The sequence below is a fragment of the Fusarium oxysporum genome, chromosome 15, assembly GCF_000149955.1.
Source record: "Fusarium oxysporum f. sp. lycopersici 4287 chromosome 15, whole genome shotgun sequence".
Lineage (NCBI taxonomy): Eukaryota > Fungi > Ascomycota > Sordariomycetes > Hypocreales > Nectriaceae > Fusarium > Fusarium oxysporum.
The window spans coordinates 1,605,862-1,626,261 of NC_031000.1; the positions used below are offsets into that span (position 1 = coordinate 1,605,862).

Below are 20,400 nucleotides of genomic sequence, written 5' to 3' on the forward strand. Positions count from 1 at the left end.
GATGCAGCTTCTTTCGAACTTCAGTCTGAGGCCTATGACATGTTAGAGCGGGTTGAAGAAGATCTCGAACACTGGCGAGCCAAGGGTCCAGTTGGGAAGCTTCACAATATCATCAAGTTCATCCGAGCCTCTCCGCAACGCACCGAAGCTTTCAAAGCACATGCAAGGGAGCAGGAGGAGGTAGACACATATAAGCTTGCAGAAGAATTAACTGCCGAGCTTGAAGTCATACAGAACAACGCTACGAGATGGAACTCGACTTATATGATGATTGAGCGTGCCTTAGTCAAGCAGTCTGAGCTCAACAGCTTCATTCAGGAGTTAGGGCTAGAAGCAGACGCCTCAAAAAGGGTTCCTACAGCTGACATTCTGACATCTGAAGACTGGAAGGTTCTCTACGAGGATGAAACTGCTGATCCGGCTGCGGAAGAATGGTATACAACCCAGGGGGAGGAAGCTGGACCGGCCATGGGTGTGACATCAACACTTTCGCGGCCACCGACAGTCGGACAAATCCGGGAGCGACCCTCACGGCAGTCACGGTTACCATCACGACTTCAAGGATACGAAATTACACCATTGCGCCGCCGTCGCGAAACGACTCTTCCAGCTCGCCCACCCGCCAGCTCACAGTTTAATGAAGATGCGCTTCCTGTACATTCCCGAGAAGACTACCTGCAAGATGATGCTCGTTCGGTGAGCAATATTGCCAGTATGGAGGGTCAGGAGCGCGCTAGCATTAAGGCAAGTATAAACAATGCTTGGATTAAGTTAAACGAGTACTATACTCTCCTCGGACGGTCGCCTCTGTTTGCAGCCTCTGTTGTTCTGAATCCGGACCTTGGACTCCGGTGGCTGGAGACCAATTGGACTTCCCCAGAACAGTTACAATGGCTTCGAGATGCAAAGGACGGCATCAAAGTCTATTTTGAGCGTTGGTACTCGAAGAATGACGATAATGCCTCTGAGAGTGTCTTTATCACGCCTTCGTTGACGCCCCGACCTGAACAAAGTAGGTTTGAGCAGTGGATAAAAAGCCGGCAACCTAAGCTCTCGGCAAGAGGCAGTGAACTCGAACGGTATTACAGGCTCGAACCAGAACAGGTAGATGACCCCATTCGTTGGTGGATCGACCATAGCAATGCTTTCCCACGTTTGAATAGGTTTGCACTGGATATTCTTGCTATTCCGGCCATGTCAACCGACTGCGAGAGGGCATTCAGTCTTGCGAAGCTTACAGTCAGCTCACAGCGACATTCTCTACTTGGATCGAGTATTGAATCGATCCAGCTACTGAAGAACTGGGTCAGGGGAGGATGTATTACTCTCAGAGGCCTATGCTCGAGTAACAAGGCCGATTAGAATCCGACGGTGGGGTCGTGAGGCCGAGGGAAGGTTCACGTGAGCTACGACATATCAGATATCAATCAATCAATCAAATCAGATCAGATTCGAATGGTGATTTATCAGTTCAGATCAGATTTGGGTCCTAATCTGATTTGATTGATCTGACGGCAGCCCTGCTTGTGCCATCCATCGGATATCCGTGGACGATGCCTGCGATCGCCCTGATCCAACTCGCTCTGCACGCTGTAGCCAACGTTTATCTACGTCCGGGGATGCCCAAAAAAAACCACTTCCAAATTGATCGACTGGTCGGCTTTTCGAAACACAAGCTACAACCATTACGCCGCTGCTTCCTTCTTTGTAAGTGAGCTACTAGCCCACCCACCTTTCTTTTTTTTTTTTTGTATGGGCTTTTAGCGCGGCGCTATCAAGGTCATGGATCAACCCACGTTTTCTAGAAACAGCCTTCTCAGGGTCAGATACCCTTGAAATATGGACATAAGTTAGTAATAGGTGAATTTACTTTAAAATTATAGTTAGTTCTCGAGATATTTCCCTAACCCTGAGATTGACCTAGTTTTTGTTGTGGTTTACCCCAGTTAGAGTCTTACCGAATTTTCTCTAGTTTTTCTCTCAAATTAGCCAATCAATAAAGATTGCCGCACCCGGGTGCGGCGGTTATGTAAGCGTTCATCGCCCACGAAACAACTGCGCGCAACGTTCAAATCTCAAGATCCAGAACGGCCATGAATTCCTAATTATCTATCTGAGTATAAATTCTGTGGCTCTTTACCGTCCTTCTCGACCGCCTCCCAGACCCCGCGCATGCCTCTTCTACTAGAAAAAAGATTGCTTTCCATCTCTACGGTTACCTGGGCCTCAACCCAGTCATCTTCTGCCTTGCTCCAATCTAGGTAGGTCATCATCTCCTCTTTAGTCCAGTCTCTGGATCCGGTTGGCATCGTACATCACTTTCCCATCTGCTTCCAGTCAAGGCACCATTGGTAGCTCGCCTTATCGTATCGTAGAGGCAGATCCAACGCCTTCCGATATGCCTGGTTAGTTTTAATACTTCCACGAGGCTGGGCCTGGTACCAAGCATCTCGAGCAGCAACATATCTCTGATAGATAGCCTGTGGATCATCATATCTTACTGTCGGCGCCGCCCCTGCCTGTGTCGATGATGCTGCCGGCTCTATGTTGGCTGTGCCGCCGACATTAACGACGATGCAGCTAGTACTATCCCTATCTGACCCGGCCTGCCCTGACGGTCCCGACGACGGTGCCAACGGCGTTAGCATTACCTGCCCCGATAATCCCGACCATAATGACGCTAACGATTATAAGATCTCCTCGTACCGCAGAGGGCATACTTTCGAGGTCATCTTATGACCTAGTGTGTGGCATCTGCTGCATTTAGGCTATGCTCTCGGTTATGCTACTGCCTCAACTGCCTCAAATGCGCTAGGCTCTCGCCTTGTGCTCGTTATCGGCTGATTACGACTCTCGTTATTGGCTTAGGGCTGTTCTGGTGGGTTCTAGCATAGGCTGTGGCTGAGCTATACATCGCTTCAAGTGCCAGTGGGGATGGAAATGCTCCAGTAAGCCGCGCGACGATCGTGAACGGTGAAATATTCTTGGTGAAGATGAACTGGAAAGAGCCAATGGCTTGGAGACGACCAAGGGAATACGTAACAACTCAAGAGGCTACAGACATACATGGCAGCTGAACATATTAGAGTTTGACTGTCGTACCAAATGCAGGTGCGGACTCGTTTCGCTCTACTTGATGCCTGCAAAATCATGAGGTTCACAAACTGGCTTAAGAACACCGTGTTTGTCCGCGAGCCGGCATCTAACGCCAGCATTATCATTCTTCAAGGCAAAGTTATAGAGAATGCAAATACGAACCGACAATGACGTAATGCTAGTTTAGTGTTTTAGCTTCTATAATTGTCTCGGAGTGATTGGTCGCCAGAAAGGCTCGGGTTCTTGTGAAGATATCATCTTGGAGTATCGATTTAGCAGCATTTCGATAATGGAAACCATCGTATCTAAACAGGCGTTATCCGTAACACATGCTTCCATGTGTCTATTGACTTCTACTGGGATGGCATAAGCCACCGTGATATGGAACGGGCCCCGTTACCGACTAGAATACTAGAGTAGAAGTATATTCAACAAGCGTGTGATAAGGATGAGGACTCAGTGTTGTAGACGAGCCCAATGAAGTTGCATTTCTTCCTATTCAAGTTTCTACCCGTTAAGCCTGGTTCTGATTCTCTTGGAAATTCTTCATGGCGTGCCTCTTGCACCAGGGCCAGTACTTCTTCTCAGACCATATTGCCAATCTTTGCAGAACCTTGATGATCTGACATATTCCCTTCAGTCCGGTCGTTGACTCGAAGGTTACCTTATTCCAAATCAACGTTTCCCTGTCCCCCTTCTGGTTCATTATTTCCTCGTTTGTCGCAGCTAAGAATGTCCAGTCATGACCTGCGTGATGATCGCTGGCAAGAAACAAAGCTCATCACGCGCGGCTTTCGAGTTTTCTATGAGCGAGTCAAGGCGATTCCAGTGAGCTGCGAGCCATACGGTCTGTTGTTCCATGGCTGTTTGCCATTCTTCTCCTGTGAGCTTCGTCTCGATACTCACGCTAATGGGGCAAGGACGCAATGGGGTAAACTCTGTATGATTGATAGACCCAGTCGACGAGGTTTGTGTTAACCCAGAGATGTCGTGTGCGGTTAGAGTTTTCTTAATCGACTTAATTACTAGACAAAAGTCGACTCTTTTCCTATGTTTTATCGCTTGTGAGTTTAAAGCATAAAAAGAAGAGATCTGCGCCGTCATTCTGTAATGTTTTAGTGTCCATTTACCCATGACGCCTCATTATCATTGACTCACGCATTGACATCGTCGATTAAGATCTCCGGATCTGCAGTGTCGTTTGCAGCGTCTTGCTGGCATACATTATTTGCACAAAAATGAAAGTTAATACTAGCGTACTTGAGCGCCTACTCCATCAGAGTATAATGCACTGCGCAGTTCCAGCCGGCTTCAGAGGTTCTCGGTATTCGCGACGATGCTGTCCGCAACCGCGTCCATCGCGCCGTTTCGCGTCGCGTTGCGCCCCACTTGACTTTCCAAACGCTACCTCCACAATGTTAACAAAGATTGTCGGGCTTGCTCGAACCTGGTAGGTCTGCTCAACATTTTAGGCCGTTCGATTTTATTTTTAGGTAATCAATTATCAATAGCACCTCTGCTCGACATTCTCAGCTGATACGAAAGATGGCCACTTGGGTACCCTGCCTCTCGCCAAAACGCCTTCCTATCTGCAACTCACTCGTGTGCGGTTATGCGAAAGCATCGCTCTAGCCCCATATTCATAAATTGGCACGACAGGATATAGACTAACTCTGTATCCACGAGCTCTTCACGGGAGATTTTAGTCCCTTATTTCTGATATTAAAGATAGCGATAACCACTAACATTAAACCTGCCAGTATGAGCCCCAAGCAACCTCATCCGCTTGATGTTCTTGCGGTCCCACGTTGAGATATAGCCCTAGTTCACATTTGGTGAGGGAGAACGTTTGAACTGGTTGAGTAGAGACTATCGAATCAGACGGCATAGTGGCCTTTTGAATTGGTTCTAAACCCATGGCGAATATCTCGTCACTAATCTTCGATACCCCAGGTTCCTGCTGAAAAGAGTTCGTCCAGATAGGCGGGGAGCTGCCCGCCTCCAGACCCCGCATGCTCAACTCTCCGGCGGTGTTGGCATCGCTTGGGCGCCTGTGGTCGGGGCTCCACGAACTGCCGTGGGTATCAAAGGCAGAAGGAGCGAGCATCCCATCCGCGCACTTCTTCGCCTCATTCGCGATGTATTTCTGGATCAGAACGCAATTGCAGTCTGTATGCTGCAGTAATTGGGTCTTTAGGTAGTAGATTTCGACCGTTAAAGAATCGAAACACGTCATGAGATAGCGGTTCCGGTCTTCCATGGCTTCTTCTCGAGAGGCGAGTGCTAAGGCTTTATCACGCTTACGGAGACGACACTTGTTCGCCGCCATGCGATTACGTTCCAGCACTCGGCGCCGGCGGGGATCCTTGGGAAGATCATCATCATCAAGCTCCTCCAGTTGACCCGCTACCTTCTGCTCTTTTGGCTGCTTCTTGGGTTTTCGGCCCCTTTTCCTTGGCTTGGGTGACTCCGCAGCCTGCCCAGAGGCACTGGACTCGAAAAGCGCCTCATTTGCTTGTGATTGTCTTCGGGTATGGGCCCGCCGGTTCAACTTCTTGTCTCCCATAACGGATGGCAGTATATTTTGCAGTATTTCGCTACCTCCGAGTTTCTTGAATTCCGCGGGCTGAGTCGGTAATGCGATGTAGGTGGACCCGACACCCACTTCCATGGGGACCAGGGAGGCATCAATTGCTTCCTTAAAGAATGAGCTGGCGCCTCTTTGGCTTGGCGTCGGCTGATATGTCATATGGTTTCGAGACATTGGGGGAGCGGTACTCCTCCTGCAGGATGACGGGATGATTAGTACGGTGTGGTGGCGATAACTTCTGAGTGAGATTCGAAGGCAAGATCTCTCAGCGGTGAAGGACAGGACTATACGAAGATAATAGAAAATGACCCAGGTCCATGGATTGTAATTGCCAGTCCAGTTAATAAGCTGCGATGAGAGGTCTTCAAAGGCCTAGGATGACACCCTGGATATGGCAGAAGAGGGAATTCAAAGAGAATTGCCCAGGTGGGTGGCTCAAACGACATGAGTAGGGTACAGGAGGATCAAGGAGGATGCGAGGATTAAATATGGCAGTTTTCACAAGCAACTAACAGACCAGACTGCGGTACCGGGCGCAGTGCGCAAAAGCTTATCTGTACCTAGCCAGGAACACAGAATCAGCAGAGGCTAAGCTTAGGACAACCAGGACATGAGCAGAAAACAGACTTTGCTCGTGGGAGGGGATGTTCAAACGCCCATCTTCGAAACCCGATGAGATCAAAAATTCCTTTGTTTGAGGAGGTGAACTATGCGGCCATGATTGGCCAATCTGCCGAGGACTTTGGAGCCCAGTCATTAGTCATCATCCTTGCGTTGAGTCTCGAGGGACAGGCAATTTCACTGGGCCAATAAAACACACAGAATCATGCATGTAGAATTGCTCGACTTGCTTGAAGCTCTTGGAGTTCTGATATGTAGTGGCCTGAACGGGCACCAACGAGGTTGCGAAGGTGGGAAATGGGTGGGCGGTTTACGGTATGCGCAGGCATGTGATTGTGCTTGGACTTTTGGGGACGAGGGTTCTGTATAGAGGATAACCGGACACGCCAGCTCACCGGAAGGCTCCGAGTTGGGGGGCAGATGAGGATACGGCCGGGAGCGTCTTGTCCGTAGTTCTCATCCGACGTGTAATGCGGGGAATTGGAGGGGTACCACGTTCTCTTAATGGGAATTAGCGCCAGCTTCTTACCTCTAAGTTTCAGCCATTAGCGTCATATTTTCACTCGATCTCCTGATACCACATACACTCTGTGTTGGAGCCATGGAGAGCATCGGACGTCTGCTATGTGGTAGTTGATGACCAGTGGGTGCTCTTGCCGGTTGCTCTTGAGGCTCCGCAGACACTGTGGATCGTCAATTTGTCGGCTTCAGTCGGAGGTGACATAGCGCATAAGATCGCGCCGTGGATAACTCAAAGTCTGCGCAAGCTAGTCGTGCGTTCTTAATGACATCTTTTTTACTGGTGGTCACTGCATATGCAACCTGTGCCATCGACATCATAAGTGCGTTTTCCACATGTTGAATCCTGGCGCGGGCGAATCGTCGTATTGCAATTAACAAACAGTGGGAACGAGATTTTTGGAAACAGCAGCCACAAAAGAACTCAATGGGTTTCAACCGTTCGTTGCATCTACACCCGCATTGTTTTGACTCGAGGGAGCAAGTCACGAACACCACGCGTCCACCAACGACAGCGACGATATCTGAGCAGCAGTACAACCCATGGGAGTGCGACGGCGGAGCCCAAATCTTCGAGTGTCGCCAAAATGCTCCACTTTTACTGCGTAGTGAATTCTTTCTGCGTCATCGTCATCTCCGCTCCCGGCCCATATCCAGCGTCTCTGGCCTGCTATACCGAGTACGGCTTATAGGCCATGGCAAGGTGGCTCGAAACTCTCCGACCGGTCTGCAACGGTACCGCAGGATAAGTTTCCCAGCAGTATCCCTGATATCCGGGAGTGGTTAACATGTGAATATGACTGATTGCCAAGATGAAGAGGGGCTTTTCGCTGTAAACTAACACCTTGAAGAGAGTGCCATTCATGATGTCACTCTATCGCTTTCATGGCGTAGCCACTCCTCTCTCCTCTTCAATCTCGATTGCTATGGGCCGTTATTGGCACGGCGCCACGCCCAAGTTGTTAGGATCTCAACCTTCCTTTTCTCGCCAACGGTCGTACACACCGGAGCTGCCCTCGAGATCAGGGGCGAATTCTAACAACCCAAGAAACCGGAGCTTTCATTACACCTCAAAACGAGCAGCCTGGATATACCCCTGTATGACGTGGGGTGTGTAGGAGGCAGATCTATGAACCATCTATCCAGATGGTCGCTCTATCCTCCTCCGAAGGGAGCAGCTACTTTATTTTCTCGGAAATGGAAGAATGCCATTCTCCCTCGCAACTGGCGGGCAGGACAACGACGTCTCAGTCTGGAGCAGACCCAACGAGCGACCCATGCTATCAGTCTCTTGAACATCCAGACACCGCAGCCTCTTCAGCTTCCTCGCCGCCTCGTATGTACGGCGAACCAATGGATATGTCCTGTTCCTTGACACCATTTGGGGTATTTCCACCCCATCCAATTATAATGAAGGAATTCACCAGGTCATCGGCAGAGCACGCTTGGTTACCCCAATTTCAGAAGGACGGTTTCTTTGTAGCACCGGACGATGGCCTGGAACGCCGGCCGGATCTCAAGGCGGGCGACTCGTACTACGCCTCGTCTGTTGAAAATGATAATCCGGCTGGTACGTCAACATAGGGTTCGCCAGAATTAGGAAAGTTCCACGAGCGCGCTGAAGTTAGCACTGCTATTGACGCCCAGCCGTGGAGGAATATCGGCTACCTTTCTCATAGCTGGAAGGAGGAAGAAATCATGTTATCATGGAAATATGTTACCAGCCGCCGAGGAGAGGACCCAAATAGCGCCCGTTTAGAGAATGCATGCTGGAGAACATGGACAAAATACAAAAATAACCTGAAGACTGTGTCTCCTGAAACGCTCAACTGGTAGGGACATGACGGAATTAGGCACGAATATCAAGCTAACTTTGTGCAGGCAGAAAAATAGTGAAGTGAGTTGGCTGTATGGGCCCGTTCAGCAAGGTGCTAGCAAGATCTACTGTACACACACTGGACCTTCCGGTGCCTCATTGCTCCAGCCCAACTCACTAGTCAACACTAACAGGAAGACTATCCTGAAGAAAAGGAGCATATCAGATATCATCCTTACCCCAGCAGGCAACCCCAGTGGCCCAGGTGAGGCAGAAAGACAGCCGGCGATTAAGAGAGCTTTCCTTTGATCGCGCAGTGACGATGGATCACAATATATTCCCCCTCCCTTAGATGCCAATGAGCCATGATACCTCTAGTATGCTGCCATCGTCAGCATACAGTGGGATCTCATCGCCAGGTGTTGAGCGTAAACACATCCACTTCAATTATGAAGTCGAGCAATGTATCGCCGTTGAAGTTAAATACGACGACGACGACGATGACGACGACTGCGATATCAGTACCGATACCAATTCCGAAGACGGAATCATAATGAAGCTGGACAGGTCGCGAAAGCCGGCGAAGGAGGGCAATTCAGTGCTCTTTGATAGAAAGACGATCGCGATGCTTCCATCAACAACATTGAAACATCGAGAACATGTACAAGTCCCAGAAATGGTCATACGCTACACCTCTAGCGCCTTACATAGTCATCGTGTTTCGCCATTCTTACCACAAGAGGCATCTCGTCCACCTAAAGGGCCAGGTAGATTCTCCGAGAATTTAATTGATGCCGATACAAACTCAAGCTGGTACACATCTGGGAGTTTCGAAGAACATGATCCCATCATATTACTTCTACAGACAGCTTGACTGCCGAGCCAGCTGGCATGCGTCGCACACAGTCTGGCATGTTAATACCGTATGGGGAAGCGGTTGTATGTTCAAACAAAGGGATGTTTTGTCGCGTTATTGACACCGTTAAAACAGTCAGGGATATGGCCTACGTTATTTGGAATAGTAGCTGGAGATGAAGCTTGGAACGATGGAGACATTGTTACCTCTTGAAATGACGACTCTCTTTCCTTCCTTGCCAGGCTATCTCTATTGTGAGCGTAGCTGCTGGCGTGCCAGTGCGAAGCCACCAGGGTATCGTAATGTATATTCCTGTGGGAGCACTGAGCTGCCTGCTTAAGTCTAGCCGTCCCTGTTTGGCGCTGTTGCCGGCCGTGTCACCCTTGCTCCGTCCTAGCGTACCGGCAGGTTGAAACGAGTTAACACATGGGCTTAAAGAGCGTTGAAATCAAGGGCAGGGATCGCTTTGTAGAAAACGAACGTGATTATCCATAGACAAAGCATTGTGTCCCCTAGCTGTCAGTTTATACGAGATTACCCTCACAAATGTGACATATCCTAGTTGAATGATAGAGCAAACTACCGCAATCGTATGTTATTCTGAAAGAAGGCCACGGGTCGCATATTCTTCTTACATATAAATCCATATAGTTGAGATCAATACATGCAAGAGAGCCGAAATATATTATAAGAATACTCTTAGCAGTAAAGTAGTTCCTTACTACCTAATATTAAATAGATCTAATATTGGCGGCTCTTGCTAATAGCACTCTCTGCCAAAGTTGCCATGCTTGACAAGACCTTTCTCAGCGCATCCGCCACACGTTCAAACTGTTCGTCTGTCATGGCATAAGGAGGTGTTAGAAGCAGATAATGCTTGTTTGTGCTCACCCATAACACGAGCCCATACTCGAGTAAAACCTTCTGCTCAATATCCGTTGCAATGTCGGAGATCAGATCGATGCCCAACATGACACCAGTTCCGCGCACTTGCTGTTACCACATGTAGTTCCGTCGCACTGATGTCGATTGTTTGTCTGTCAGACTATTTTTGTTCACAAGGACTGCAACAGTTGATGGAAGAATGCACTACCTTTACCTTTCGCTTTCTGCAGTCTGGATATGCATGTTAGCTTCCTCGCCAATGCATCAGGCTTGCATCTGGTAGACGCACTATTACAGGCTATGCCGACTAGCCGACGCTTGCGTGGCAGCTCCAAACTAGTTGAAGTACCTGCTTGGTCGGCGCATCGATCATTCCGTCAGCGTGCAGTTTTAGGTGCGAGCGTGGGCAGGTGTCTCTTAGCAGGTATCATTCTGTTTAATAGCAGAAACCATACTGTAACTCTACCTGGCTCTGTAGGCCTAACTTACTCTGCCGTGCACGTATGATCATAAGGAAAAACGATATACTGAGAGGTATTTGGGCGGAGGTCGGAAACCAAATAGTAGCTCCGTGATTCATTCCTCTGGGGGGGTTGTCCCGGGCTGGCCTAGGCCAATTTGTTGGTCATGGCCTTATGACATGACGTGATAGATTGGGCTTAGATTGGGACCACATGTATGTAAATATTCGAGAACTGAACCAAGTGGATTATATACAGCAACTTTCAGTGGCCTATTACTAACGCAGGACATCGCTCAGGGTAAGACTATTCAAGAGTATATCACTAAAGTCGTTTCTCGGAGACTTCTGTGATTAATTTACAACACACTATACCCAATTAATGCCGGGCTTGTCTCTAGCCATAGCCTCACCACGCTATGATCGGGCGCCAACTGGCACCCAGCCAGGAAGGTCGTGTTAATATCATCACGATGACGTCACAATTCTGCCTAGACTTAGGGTAATTTGCAATGGCGGTGGCCAAGGAGGGTCGGCGACAGGAAAGGGTTAAGCGTTGTGGAACATACGGCAAGACTGGTCATAATAAAAGAACATGCCAAATAGTTATTAACACCTTTAGGCAATAGTACAGCGCTCTATTAAATAATTAAATGTCATGTTGTGATGTTATTCTATATTTTACAGTGAGCATCTTATCCTTTCCGACTCCCTTGTATATCCGACTCGCTTGTCACATACGTTATAGGCTTAAATGGAAAATGGCGAGTGGGCCCATGCCCCACAAGTAATGTGAAGAAAATGACTAATCTCTCCCTGTCACTCATCCAACCAATCAACGCGTTTAATGTTCTCGCCACTCATCTAGGCGTCAACTCACTCTTCACTAGACGTGGAATCACCTCTCTAGCACCTCAGAAAGGCTGGTTGGCCTCTGGCAACGGGTCTTCTCGGGGGACTGTCCTGCGTGTTAGTTACGGCATCAGCCACAAATTCATGTCTCACTGGGAGGATTTTGCAGTGAGCGTTACAAAAGGAGTCCTGCTTTCCCGGCAATCACAATGCCAACCCCGGACTCTCGACACATACTTGAGCGGGCCACCGAGTTGATTGAGGCGTGGTGTATAGACTTCGGAGCAATCAAATCCCCGCATCAGGCGTATCAAGAGCAGGTGGCGGCTGCGGGAGTGAATATCGACGAGGTATTCAACAGTCTGTCCACTTGTACTAAACCTTCCATCCAGTTAGCCCTTCAGAAACAGCTTACCGAATACTATGACCGGCTAAGGGAACTGCAACTGAACCACGATAGGACGATAGGACAGCAACAGGAACGCTATAAGGAAATCCTCGATGCCGCTATGAAGCAGCTCTGTGACAAGCTGAACACGGTAATTGAGCCATGCAAGACATTGAAACCTTTCCCGAAGGTCGCAAATCCACAATCCAACCAAGGCCAGATTATCAGTTCATCGGACAGCCCGGAGAGACGTAACCCAGTGTTCAACGCGGATACGCAAACAGACCTGGAGCAGAGCGTTATCTACGTCTGCGTGGTGAGTATTCTGTGCCCTGTGTTGACCCTAGACTTCTGTTGACATATATAGCATGACGAGGCACAGTGTCTGGATTCCGTCCCTAGTAGACGGAAACGCCGCCATACTAGTGGAGTACAGACCCGTGGAAGGCCGGATAAGATGATGAAAAAACAGACTCTAGAGAATCAAGGTTGGCCTGACAAGGTCAGACCATGCGATAATGGTCGAAAACGACAAAGAAAGTCTGCTGTGGAGGGTGTTAAACCAGTCTGTGGGCAGGTATGCCTCGTATTTCGGAAGAAGCTGAAGCAATGGCTAGCTGCCCTCGTCCTCCCAGACAACTTCAACGAGGCTGGCGTTGCCACCACTATCGCGAGCCTCGACTTGACGAAGGAAGTGGCGGAGTGCTGGGAACACATGCGCGAAACAGATGGAGTTCGTTGGCGGCAAGGCCACAACGAGACTGAGCCTGTAGTAGCTGAGCGGCAAGTTGCAATCGTGTATTTTGAAGGACCGAAGTTTCCAGAAAAATGCAGAACCGATTGGGTGTCCATCGAAGAACTGCATAAATACGACCCTGGACTTCACTCGTCTCTTATCCCTCACTCAAAAACGGTTCATAAATTCTTAACTGGTAAGCTGGGAGCACAATCAGGCACAAAGGCTAAGCGAGTTAAGTTAGGAGTTACCAACGGTATGTCGTCCAGTAATATCAAAGGTCCTATTAGTCCATACCGATGAGTGTACTGACACCATATCTCAAGAGGCAGGCACCCAGAAGCAGCGAACCTCATACGGATCTACTACAGCATGCGAGACGATTTCTCAAGACGACTGTCCTGTAAAGGGAAAGTTGGAGGATTTCGCAGATGTTGGCGAATCCCAGATCACGCCAGCCCCCTGTCCACATACAGATGTGCCAGCTATGAACCTACAAAAGAAGGACTGGTTGAACTCTGAATCTGGAAAGAGAGACTCGCCAAACGGCAGGATCGTCGGTTCACATAAAGATATTGGCGTCATACAAGCCGGTATGGACGACCTTATTCAACCCAACGCCATACCTAGAAGTGGTTTGTTGGCTACTGCTGACGGGTGTTGGGCAGCGTCCAGACCTAGTCAACAGCAGATGGCTGGACATGCACTGGTGGCGATGTCATCGACATCGGGGCCTCTCCCATCCATGCAACCTCTTCTGTCGCCTGTCCCGACTCTTCGCAGTGCTAGAGTTGCACGATCTGGGCATGTAATGGGGCGAGCAACGGGAAGAGAGGCTATAACTGAGTCTGTCAAATTACCAGGAGTCTTGCAGATGTTACATGGCGATGCACCCGTTAGTTTGAGCTCTGGATGGAGGCAGAATCCGACGCTGAATACAAGGCCGCTTCAGCCCCAGCGGTTACTGTCCGGTCCTGACTCCTCGATCCCGAGTCTCTCGGAGACTGGTTTGAGATGGGCTTTGACTCCGCCAGTGACATCGCCGGAGACTAACCATTTGCCACCCAACAGCCGACGTACACAGCAGTGAAGAAGTTTCCTGTGCTACCTCGTCCGACAGAGACAATATCATATCAACGATATCGCCTTCTTGACCCCCTACAACAGCCAGATGCAGAAACTTGAGGCGGCCCTCAGCAAGGAGTTTAGGATCTGCTTTAGCAGGAGGAGCTTGGGGACCCTAGCAGTCGAAGGATTCAGGAATGATTCAGAGGGGGGGAAAACCTTACTTGAGCAGCATGACTTCCTCTAGTGACTACGAGATTGTAGCGTTTATAACTTAACTAAATATAACGTGGTTTATGAAGGAAGTATGGGCAATATTGCCAGACTGGCTGATTTTAAAGTTGACAACTTCAGCTGCGAACCGCCTGCGCGCCTGCGCGCCTGCAAGCGTACACACAGCTGGTACACAGAATACTAATCTACATAGTCAGAGCCTCCATTTGGTATGGTTTTTATTTCATCACGACTTTTAAATAATTCACCATCTGGTGTTGAAGTCATCTGTTTACATCGGGGGTGGCTGGGTGTAGGGCGGGTGATTCCAGACTTTTGGCGTAACATTCTAAATCAGGTAAACAAAGCTCCATCTCTACTCAAAGCCCATTCGACCAATGGTTCAAGCTGCTCCTCAATCTCCCTCTTACACCCCTGGAGCCATTTCCAGTGCTCCTCGCATTCATCAAATATACGCCCCAAATCATCATATAATGCATCTATATCTTCTGGTACCCACTTATCATCCTTAATCTGGATACGTTCCCAGATATACCTACACTTCTCGCGACGAAACTTAAGCATCGTAATATCGTTGGATTTGAGGATATAGTTGAAGTCCTGCTGAAGACAAGGAGTATTCTGCATACTGCAGCTCCACTCATTAGAGTACTTCCAGGGTAAGTGTTGCCCAGTAAGTGTTTGTAAGTCGTGTAAACCACTTGAGAGCTGCCACGATAGGTTGCGGAGTTCATGCCCGATGAGGCATAAGAGCCAGTCACTAAGTACCTTTCCTAGCTCCTGTCGGCCATGAGTTTTGGCGAAGCAGGAGTTACATCGGTATGTGTTGAGCAAGGGCTCTGTGATTTCTTTTTCATCCCGCGTTATATCCCCTTCGCGATTGGGCCCTCTTCTCGCGGGCTTCCAATGGTGATGGGTCCCACCAAACCGAAACTCTCGCAGCTCTTGCCAGCGCGCGCATCCAGGACATCGAACCATCCACATCGACCAATGCTGTTCACGAGCACCCTTTCTATGGAAGAGACCAAGAGGCGCATTAAAGAGTGGTCTCTTGTGATTCAGATATTCTGAAACCCCTGGAAAATATCGATCGACGCGTGATCCAAATACGACTTGGCGGCTTGGGACAATGGGTAGCCGTCGAGTGCCTCCCGTCTCGTCGAATAGTTGCCATATTTCGTCTTGTTGGAATCGGCACTCGTTGCACTTTCGAAGCCATCGCTTCTTCCCACAATTCTCACCCTCCACAGCCAGGGCATTCTGATCGAGCAAGTTTATCCGATCTTGTTGTGTCATTTTGTCAAGCTGGTCCTGGTTTATGCCTTTGAAACCCTCCATGTCATAATATTGGAGTAGGTCCAGATTGTTGATTGGAAAATCGCCGCTCAGATGTCCTTTGCCTGAGGTAACGCAGATAAAGTATCTAAAACGCTGCTTTTGCGCTTCCCAAAGGGAGACTTTGGCATCAAGCTCGGCTTGTTCTGTATTTGTGTTTCGATGCGGTATGTGCCTTGTTTGCTCCCACGTAGTGACCATTCTAGCGGCGGGAGATCCGGGAAGAGGCTTCCTGTATCGCAATCTGAGAATAGAATGGTTGTCAAAGTGCTTGTGAGAGAGAAGACGCAGACAGTTAGTGCAGGCCCATCGCATCTTCTCCCAAGCTGGGTCGGTCCAGTCTGGTCTCAGGCTGGTATCCCTAGACCGGAAAAAGAGATAAGGGCCGCCATACTCAGGCACTAACTCAAGCGCCAAAAGACGCTCTGCAAAATGCTTCTGCTTTGGGTTAATGAGACGTCGAAAGTGGGCATTGGCCTGACTGATCGATATGAAGCTGATGGGGTCGAGTAAGCGGATGATGTAGCACTGGAGTTCTGTCGGTAGAAGTTCTAGAGACATCTCGCTTGTACTATAGCTAGCAGTTTAAGAAGATTCTCAGAGTGGTTGGGAGTTGGTTTCTTGTTGTAACTTCAACCCTGACTTTGTTTTTGAGGCTATGCATTGTGAAGCGGGGTTACGCGCAATAATTATTAGTCCGGGCCTTGCGATAGGCGGATTGAATGAATGAGGCGTATTGTCGCAGGGTAGGCATGATCTTCCCGACCCCAGGAAACAACTGCGTTAGTAAACTAGCTGTTGCACTGAGCGTGCTTAAAGGGTTAAAGTGAATATGATGAGCAGCAGCAAATATGTTGATTGATTGTTGTTGAGTTGTCTCTTGTGCGGGGTATTCCATCCCGCAGAGTTACTTAAAGCATATAGCTAGATTACTAATGCAGTTGTTTCCTGAGGCCGTGAAGATCATGCCTACTCTGCGACACTAGCTGTATGCTTTAAGTAACTCTGCGGCAGGCTGCCCGCCAGAGCTCTCGCTCCCGCGCGCAGCCTTGCACCATCTGCTGGCAGCGAGATCCCTCCACGGGGATTTCGCCGCATATCACGAGAGATTCGACCATAGCGATGCACGCTTGGTCTGCTCGTGCAACCGACGCAAAGCACCGGATCACATCTTCTATTGCAGAAAAGTACCGCCGCGTCATCGGATGAGGCTTGCACCCTCACCGAATGCAGCGGTCAATCTAGCAATAGGAAAAGACTTTACCAAATATATCGACCTGTCCAAGGACAGCGCGTTCTTTGGAAAGATTTGCCCTCGTTATTAGGCGACCGCGACTGGAGAAGCACTCGCGACTCTCTTCCTTTCTTTATCTTCCACACATTTCTTTTGTTACCTTTTCTTCCTCTCTCGTATGCTCACGGCCAGACGAAGGGCGCCACCACGCCCTCCATCTGGCCGGGACCACCTTGAGGTAGTCTCGAGCTGCCGCACATACACAGACTGATCTCAACTCTCCTGATATTAGGCCAAAAGCGGCTGCGATATGCCAGCTCCGCCTTGTCGTCCCGCTGACGGGTAACAGGCCCGATAGGATGCGCTATTTGTGCCGATGATATGCTGGATAGAGTGTGGTCTACTGACGCGTTTGCAGAAATCGGATACCGAGCGGAAGACTAATTTCGCGTTGCGAATGACTAATCCTTTGTAGCCAATAGCATTTCTGTAAATAGCGTGTAGATAGATTCCGACTTCTCTAGCCCAGCACGTCCTGTGCCCCAGTAGGGGACTTTCGGGGCCGATGGCCCCCCGGACGAAAAATATACATACATACATACAACCTCTACGGAGTACAGAGGACATAATCTCTTATCGGGATATGCCACCATGACTTCATGAAAGTGGGGTGAGTGTCGGCTCCTCGCAAATCAGAAGCTCAGAACTAGCTCCATGGGGGAATCTTCCAGTCAGAAACTTTAACCATTTTAGGTTTGAATGGAGATCCACTCCCACCTTCTGATTATTGGGGTGTGGTTTGCCCGGACCTCCAGGCATTGAACGTCAGCAATTTCAGTTAGCCACGTAATCTTCAGCCAAGTATCGTCTATGTCTGCCCCACTCAGTCGCATTCAGCAAAGTGCGGAAAGAATTAGACTAAGCTAAAACTCCCTTCCTCCTTTTCTTCCTTCTTTCCTTCCACTCTTCCTTCCCCTCTTCCTTCCCCTCCCTCTTCTTCCTTCCTTCCTTCCTGCCTTCTTTCCTTGCTTTCCCTTATTCCTTCCTGTCCCTGACTTGTTAGAACCGCCCACCACCTTTATTAATTATGGACCTCGATGTTGAGCTTAAACGTGTAAATAGGGTTCGAATAAGCCTGGCAGAAAACCCGACTCTTGCTGCATCGCAAGAGAGTACCCTTACAACCATCATCAACCTCATTCAGGAGGATCATGTACAACGCGAGAAGCATTCTGAAGCTGCGCGGAGTAGACGCAAATCAGCTCGTGCTTTATTGTCAACCATTCACAGAGATCTCGGGAGCGTGATTCTCTTTCTTTGCAGCACCGCATTTTCCATTTCAAAGCTCTACAAGATTAAAAGTCACGCCACTCAATTTATTTCCAAATTAAAGACCTGGAATGATGGTGTTGAAATTACGGATGGCATCGTTAGCCTTGCTCGCAAATACTTTACCACTTCTCTACTCGAGCGTCTAGGTATTAACTCGATTGCTATTATCATAATCAGTTTTGACCATTCCTGCTGTTCTAGTCCCCGACGATGCCCGTGCCACGCAGATTAAACGAGGAGCTCATTTCCCTAGTCATACAACTAAGCGATCCCGAACCGATCCAAATTCGCTCGAACACGTAGCTATTCCAAGTTATCATGGCGTCATAGATCTCGCGAAGCACCAGCCATTGAACAAAACACCGACCGATGATTATAATGATGGCAGCCATAGTGAGAACAGTGATAGCACAGAGGGAAGCGAAGACGGTGACGAGAGCGACTCGGGAGAAGTACAGGCTGCGCAGTCTTTGGTAGATAACCCCGATGCAACAGTCGAGGATGATGGTAACAGCCCAACCTTTACATACCATTAAAACCTTCTAGACTAACGCATGCAGTACAACTTTACTCCAATGTCTATGAATTGGAAGATATGGATGTTATTCGTGTTGTTGCTAACCAACGTGAGGACTTCACAGCTCGTCTAACTGTACCGCATTTCCCCGACGCAACGCCATTTATTACAATCAGTTGTCCGCGTACTTTAGCAATCGAATTTTTGACCAGGCGAAAAGAAGTCAAGTGGTAGAACTTTGCACTCCGAAGATTTTACCCACTCTACATGCGCCAAAGCACACAACTTCAACATCTTCGTCAAAGCATACGATCACCATTCCCTTGTTATCCTGCCCGACCATATCCAGATACGTCCTGGTTATACGTTCCGAAAACCATACTGAGCCGCTCGACTGATCCACGTCCACAACAAGGGCAAGATAATTATCATTAGGGATTTCTTCGTCGTTGAAGTCATGCCACACCGGCCCAGAGCAAGACTGTTTGGTCTAAAGACGTTTAGCCTAGGGGAAAAATGCGCTGAGAGGGTTGCGTCATACCAGTTTGTTGCATTTCTCAACAATCTTATCGTCAGAGGTGTTTTTTTTAATGCGGTGCTTTCTCATCACCTGGCGATGTTTGGTCTGAAGTAAGGGCGGATAGATAGGCGTGTTTTAAGATACTGTGCTCCGTATCTAATTAGCTTTTGTTGCATGACAAGTAAAAGATCTGAGAAAGTTCAAACAAAACATAATATGAGTATTGCAGGAATGCTGCTGACGTGCATGTGCATGTGGGCTATGATTAGGCCTCAATTTAGTTGCCTAAGCAGTCCCACTATTCCAATGCTGGTAACTTGGGAAAGGGCAGGAAGGAAGAGAGGAAGGAAGAGGGGAAGAGAGAGAGGAAAGAAGAGAGGAAGGAAGAGAGGAAGAAGGGAAGGAAGAGAGGAAAGAAGAGAGGAAGGAAGAGAGGAAGAAGGGAAGGAAGAGAGGAAAGAAGAGAGGAAGGAAGAGAGGAAGAAGGGAAGGAATAGAGGAAGAAGGGAAGGAAGAGAGGAAGGAAGAAGGGAAGGAAGAAGGGAAGAGAGAGAGGAAGTAGTAAATATCTTAATTTTAGAGCCTTTAATATTATATTAATAAGCCTGAAACATTAATTCGTGCTTCCTTTGCCTAGGCTCTTCTAGTTGCCTTATCTGATAGATGGCGGACTATAATAGAACTTAGCTTAAGGGAACTTTATTATATTCCTATCAGAGGAGCTTTATTTCATACATCCAGGCTGGACATTGACTGAATTAAAGCGCGCAATATCTTTACACCAATACAGTGATGTTATATGTTAGTTAATGTTGGCATATAAGTTTAATGCATATAACTCACCGGGATAGCTCATTTTGGTCGCTTTGTCTGGCCGCCTTATTTCACTGATAGGGGTCAAAGGGAGGTATAGCTCAGCTCAAAGGACTCGGCTGCGTTAGCCCTTCTCCATGGTTTGACCAGCTGCCTGGCCATCATAAACCACCCCTGGAAGAATTGGACTGGCTGATTTAGCTCTTCGACAGTTGCTGCAGGTCAACGTAACGTGAACGAGCTCGCAACCAACCTGCATGCGACTAAGCTAAGATCTCCTTGGATGAGACAGCGGGGGGCCAACTACGAGAGGGTTTTCACCTTGGTCAGTTGTGATGTGACTTGGCCCCTGGAGCAGGCGCTTTTGCTGCTTGAATAGGTGACTGTTGAAGAGTATAAGAATTCACTTTCCCTCTTCCATAAAGCCAAGATATCAGACCAACACTTGCCTTCAGAAATATCGAGCCTTTTTCTAGAGACGCACTTGACTTGATTACCTTGGTCAGTAGTAATTCGTGTCTTTGCCCACTC

General features: G+C 48.6%; 7 protein-coding genes across 10 annotated transcripts; 4 read left to right on the top strand and 3 right to left on the bottom strand.

Moving 5' to 3' along the window:
- Window positions 1-4,843: 4,843 nt before the first annotated feature.
- Window positions 4,844-5,860, bottom strand: FOXG_14462 (uncharacterized protein; the record flags this gene model as incomplete). Its single annotated transcript, XM_018394516.1, has 1 exon — window positions 4,844-5,860. One exon carries the CDS (start codon window positions 5,858-5,860, stop codon window positions 4,844-4,846), a length of 1,017 nt encoding a protein of 338 aa, XP_018254693.1.
- A 2,376-nt stretch (window positions 5,861-8,236) lies between these two features.
- On the top strand, window positions 8,237-8,951 carry FOXG_14463 (uncharacterized protein; the record flags this gene model as incomplete). Its single annotated transcript, XM_018394517.1, has 3 exons — window positions 8,237-8,396; window positions 8,451-8,658; window positions 8,708-8,951. The coding sequence occupies 3 exons, from the start codon at window positions 8,237-8,239 to the stop codon at window positions 8,949-8,951; spliced, it is 612 nt and encodes a 203-aa protein (XP_018254694.1).
- Window positions 8,952-9,000: 49 nt separating this feature from the next.
- On the top strand, window positions 9,001-9,711 carry FOXG_21732 (uncharacterized protein; the record flags this gene model as incomplete). Its single annotated transcript, XM_018402079.1, has 3 exons — window positions 9,001-9,455; window positions 9,512-9,581; window positions 9,634-9,711. The coding sequence occupies 3 exons, from the start codon at window positions 9,001-9,003 to the stop codon at window positions 9,709-9,711; spliced, it is 603 nt and encodes a 200-aa protein (XP_018254695.1).
- Window positions 9,712-10,239: 528 nt separating this feature from the next.
- FOXG_21733 (uncharacterized protein) lies at window positions 10,240-10,470 on the bottom strand (the record flags this gene model as incomplete). The annotated part of the gene is made up of 1 exon (XM_018402080.1): window positions 10,240-10,470. The coding sequence occupies one exon, from the start codon at window positions 10,468-10,470 to the stop codon at window positions 10,240-10,242; it is 231 nt and encodes a 76-aa protein (XP_018254696.1).
- A 1,006-nt stretch (window positions 10,471-11,476) lies between these two features.
- On the top strand, window positions 11,477-14,251 carry FOXG_14464 (uncharacterized protein). 3 transcript variants are annotated; one of them, XM_018394520.1, is made up of 4 exons: window positions 11,477-12,399; window positions 12,451-13,015; window positions 13,060-13,075; window positions 13,146-14,188. In XM_018394520.1, the coding sequence occupies exons 1-4, from the start codon at window positions 11,905-11,907 to the stop codon at window positions 13,339-13,341; spliced, it is 1,272 nt and encodes a 423-aa protein (XP_018254699.1). In that variant the 5' UTR covers window positions 11,477-11,904; the 3' UTR covers window positions 13,342-14,188. The 3 variants fall into 3 exon arrangements, with proteins under 3 accessions (XP_018254699.1, XP_018254698.1, XP_018254697.1); XM_018394519.1 differs by having other exon boundaries at window positions 12,451-13,075; window positions 13,152-14,251; XM_018394518.1 differs by having other exon boundaries at window positions 11,692-12,399; window positions 12,451-13,075; window positions 13,146-14,212.
- A 200-nt stretch (window positions 14,252-14,451) lies between these two features.
- Window positions 14,452-16,014, bottom strand: FOXG_14465 (uncharacterized protein; the record flags this gene model as incomplete). The annotated part of the gene is made up of 1 exon (XM_018394521.1): window positions 14,452-16,014. The coding sequence occupies one exon, from the start codon at window positions 16,012-16,014 to the stop codon at window positions 14,452-14,454; it is 1,563 nt and encodes a 520-aa protein (XP_018254700.1).
- Window positions 16,015-17,645: 1,631 nt separating this feature from the next.
- On the top strand, window positions 17,646-19,505 carry FOXG_21734 (uncharacterized protein). Of its 2 annotated transcripts, XM_018402081.1 has the most exons (3): window positions 17,646-18,165; window positions 18,221-18,526; window positions 18,580-19,505. In XM_018402081.1, exons 1-3 carry the CDS (start codon window positions 17,775-17,777, stop codon window positions 18,768-18,770), a joined length of 888 nt encoding a protein of 295 aa, XP_018254701.1. In that variant the 5' UTR covers window positions 17,646-17,774; the 3' UTR covers window positions 18,771-19,505. The 2 variants fall into 2 exon arrangements, with proteins under 2 accessions (XP_018254701.1, XP_018254702.1); XM_018402082.1 differs by having other exon boundaries at window positions 18,221-19,505.
- Window positions 19,506-20,400: the final 895 nt, after the last annotated feature.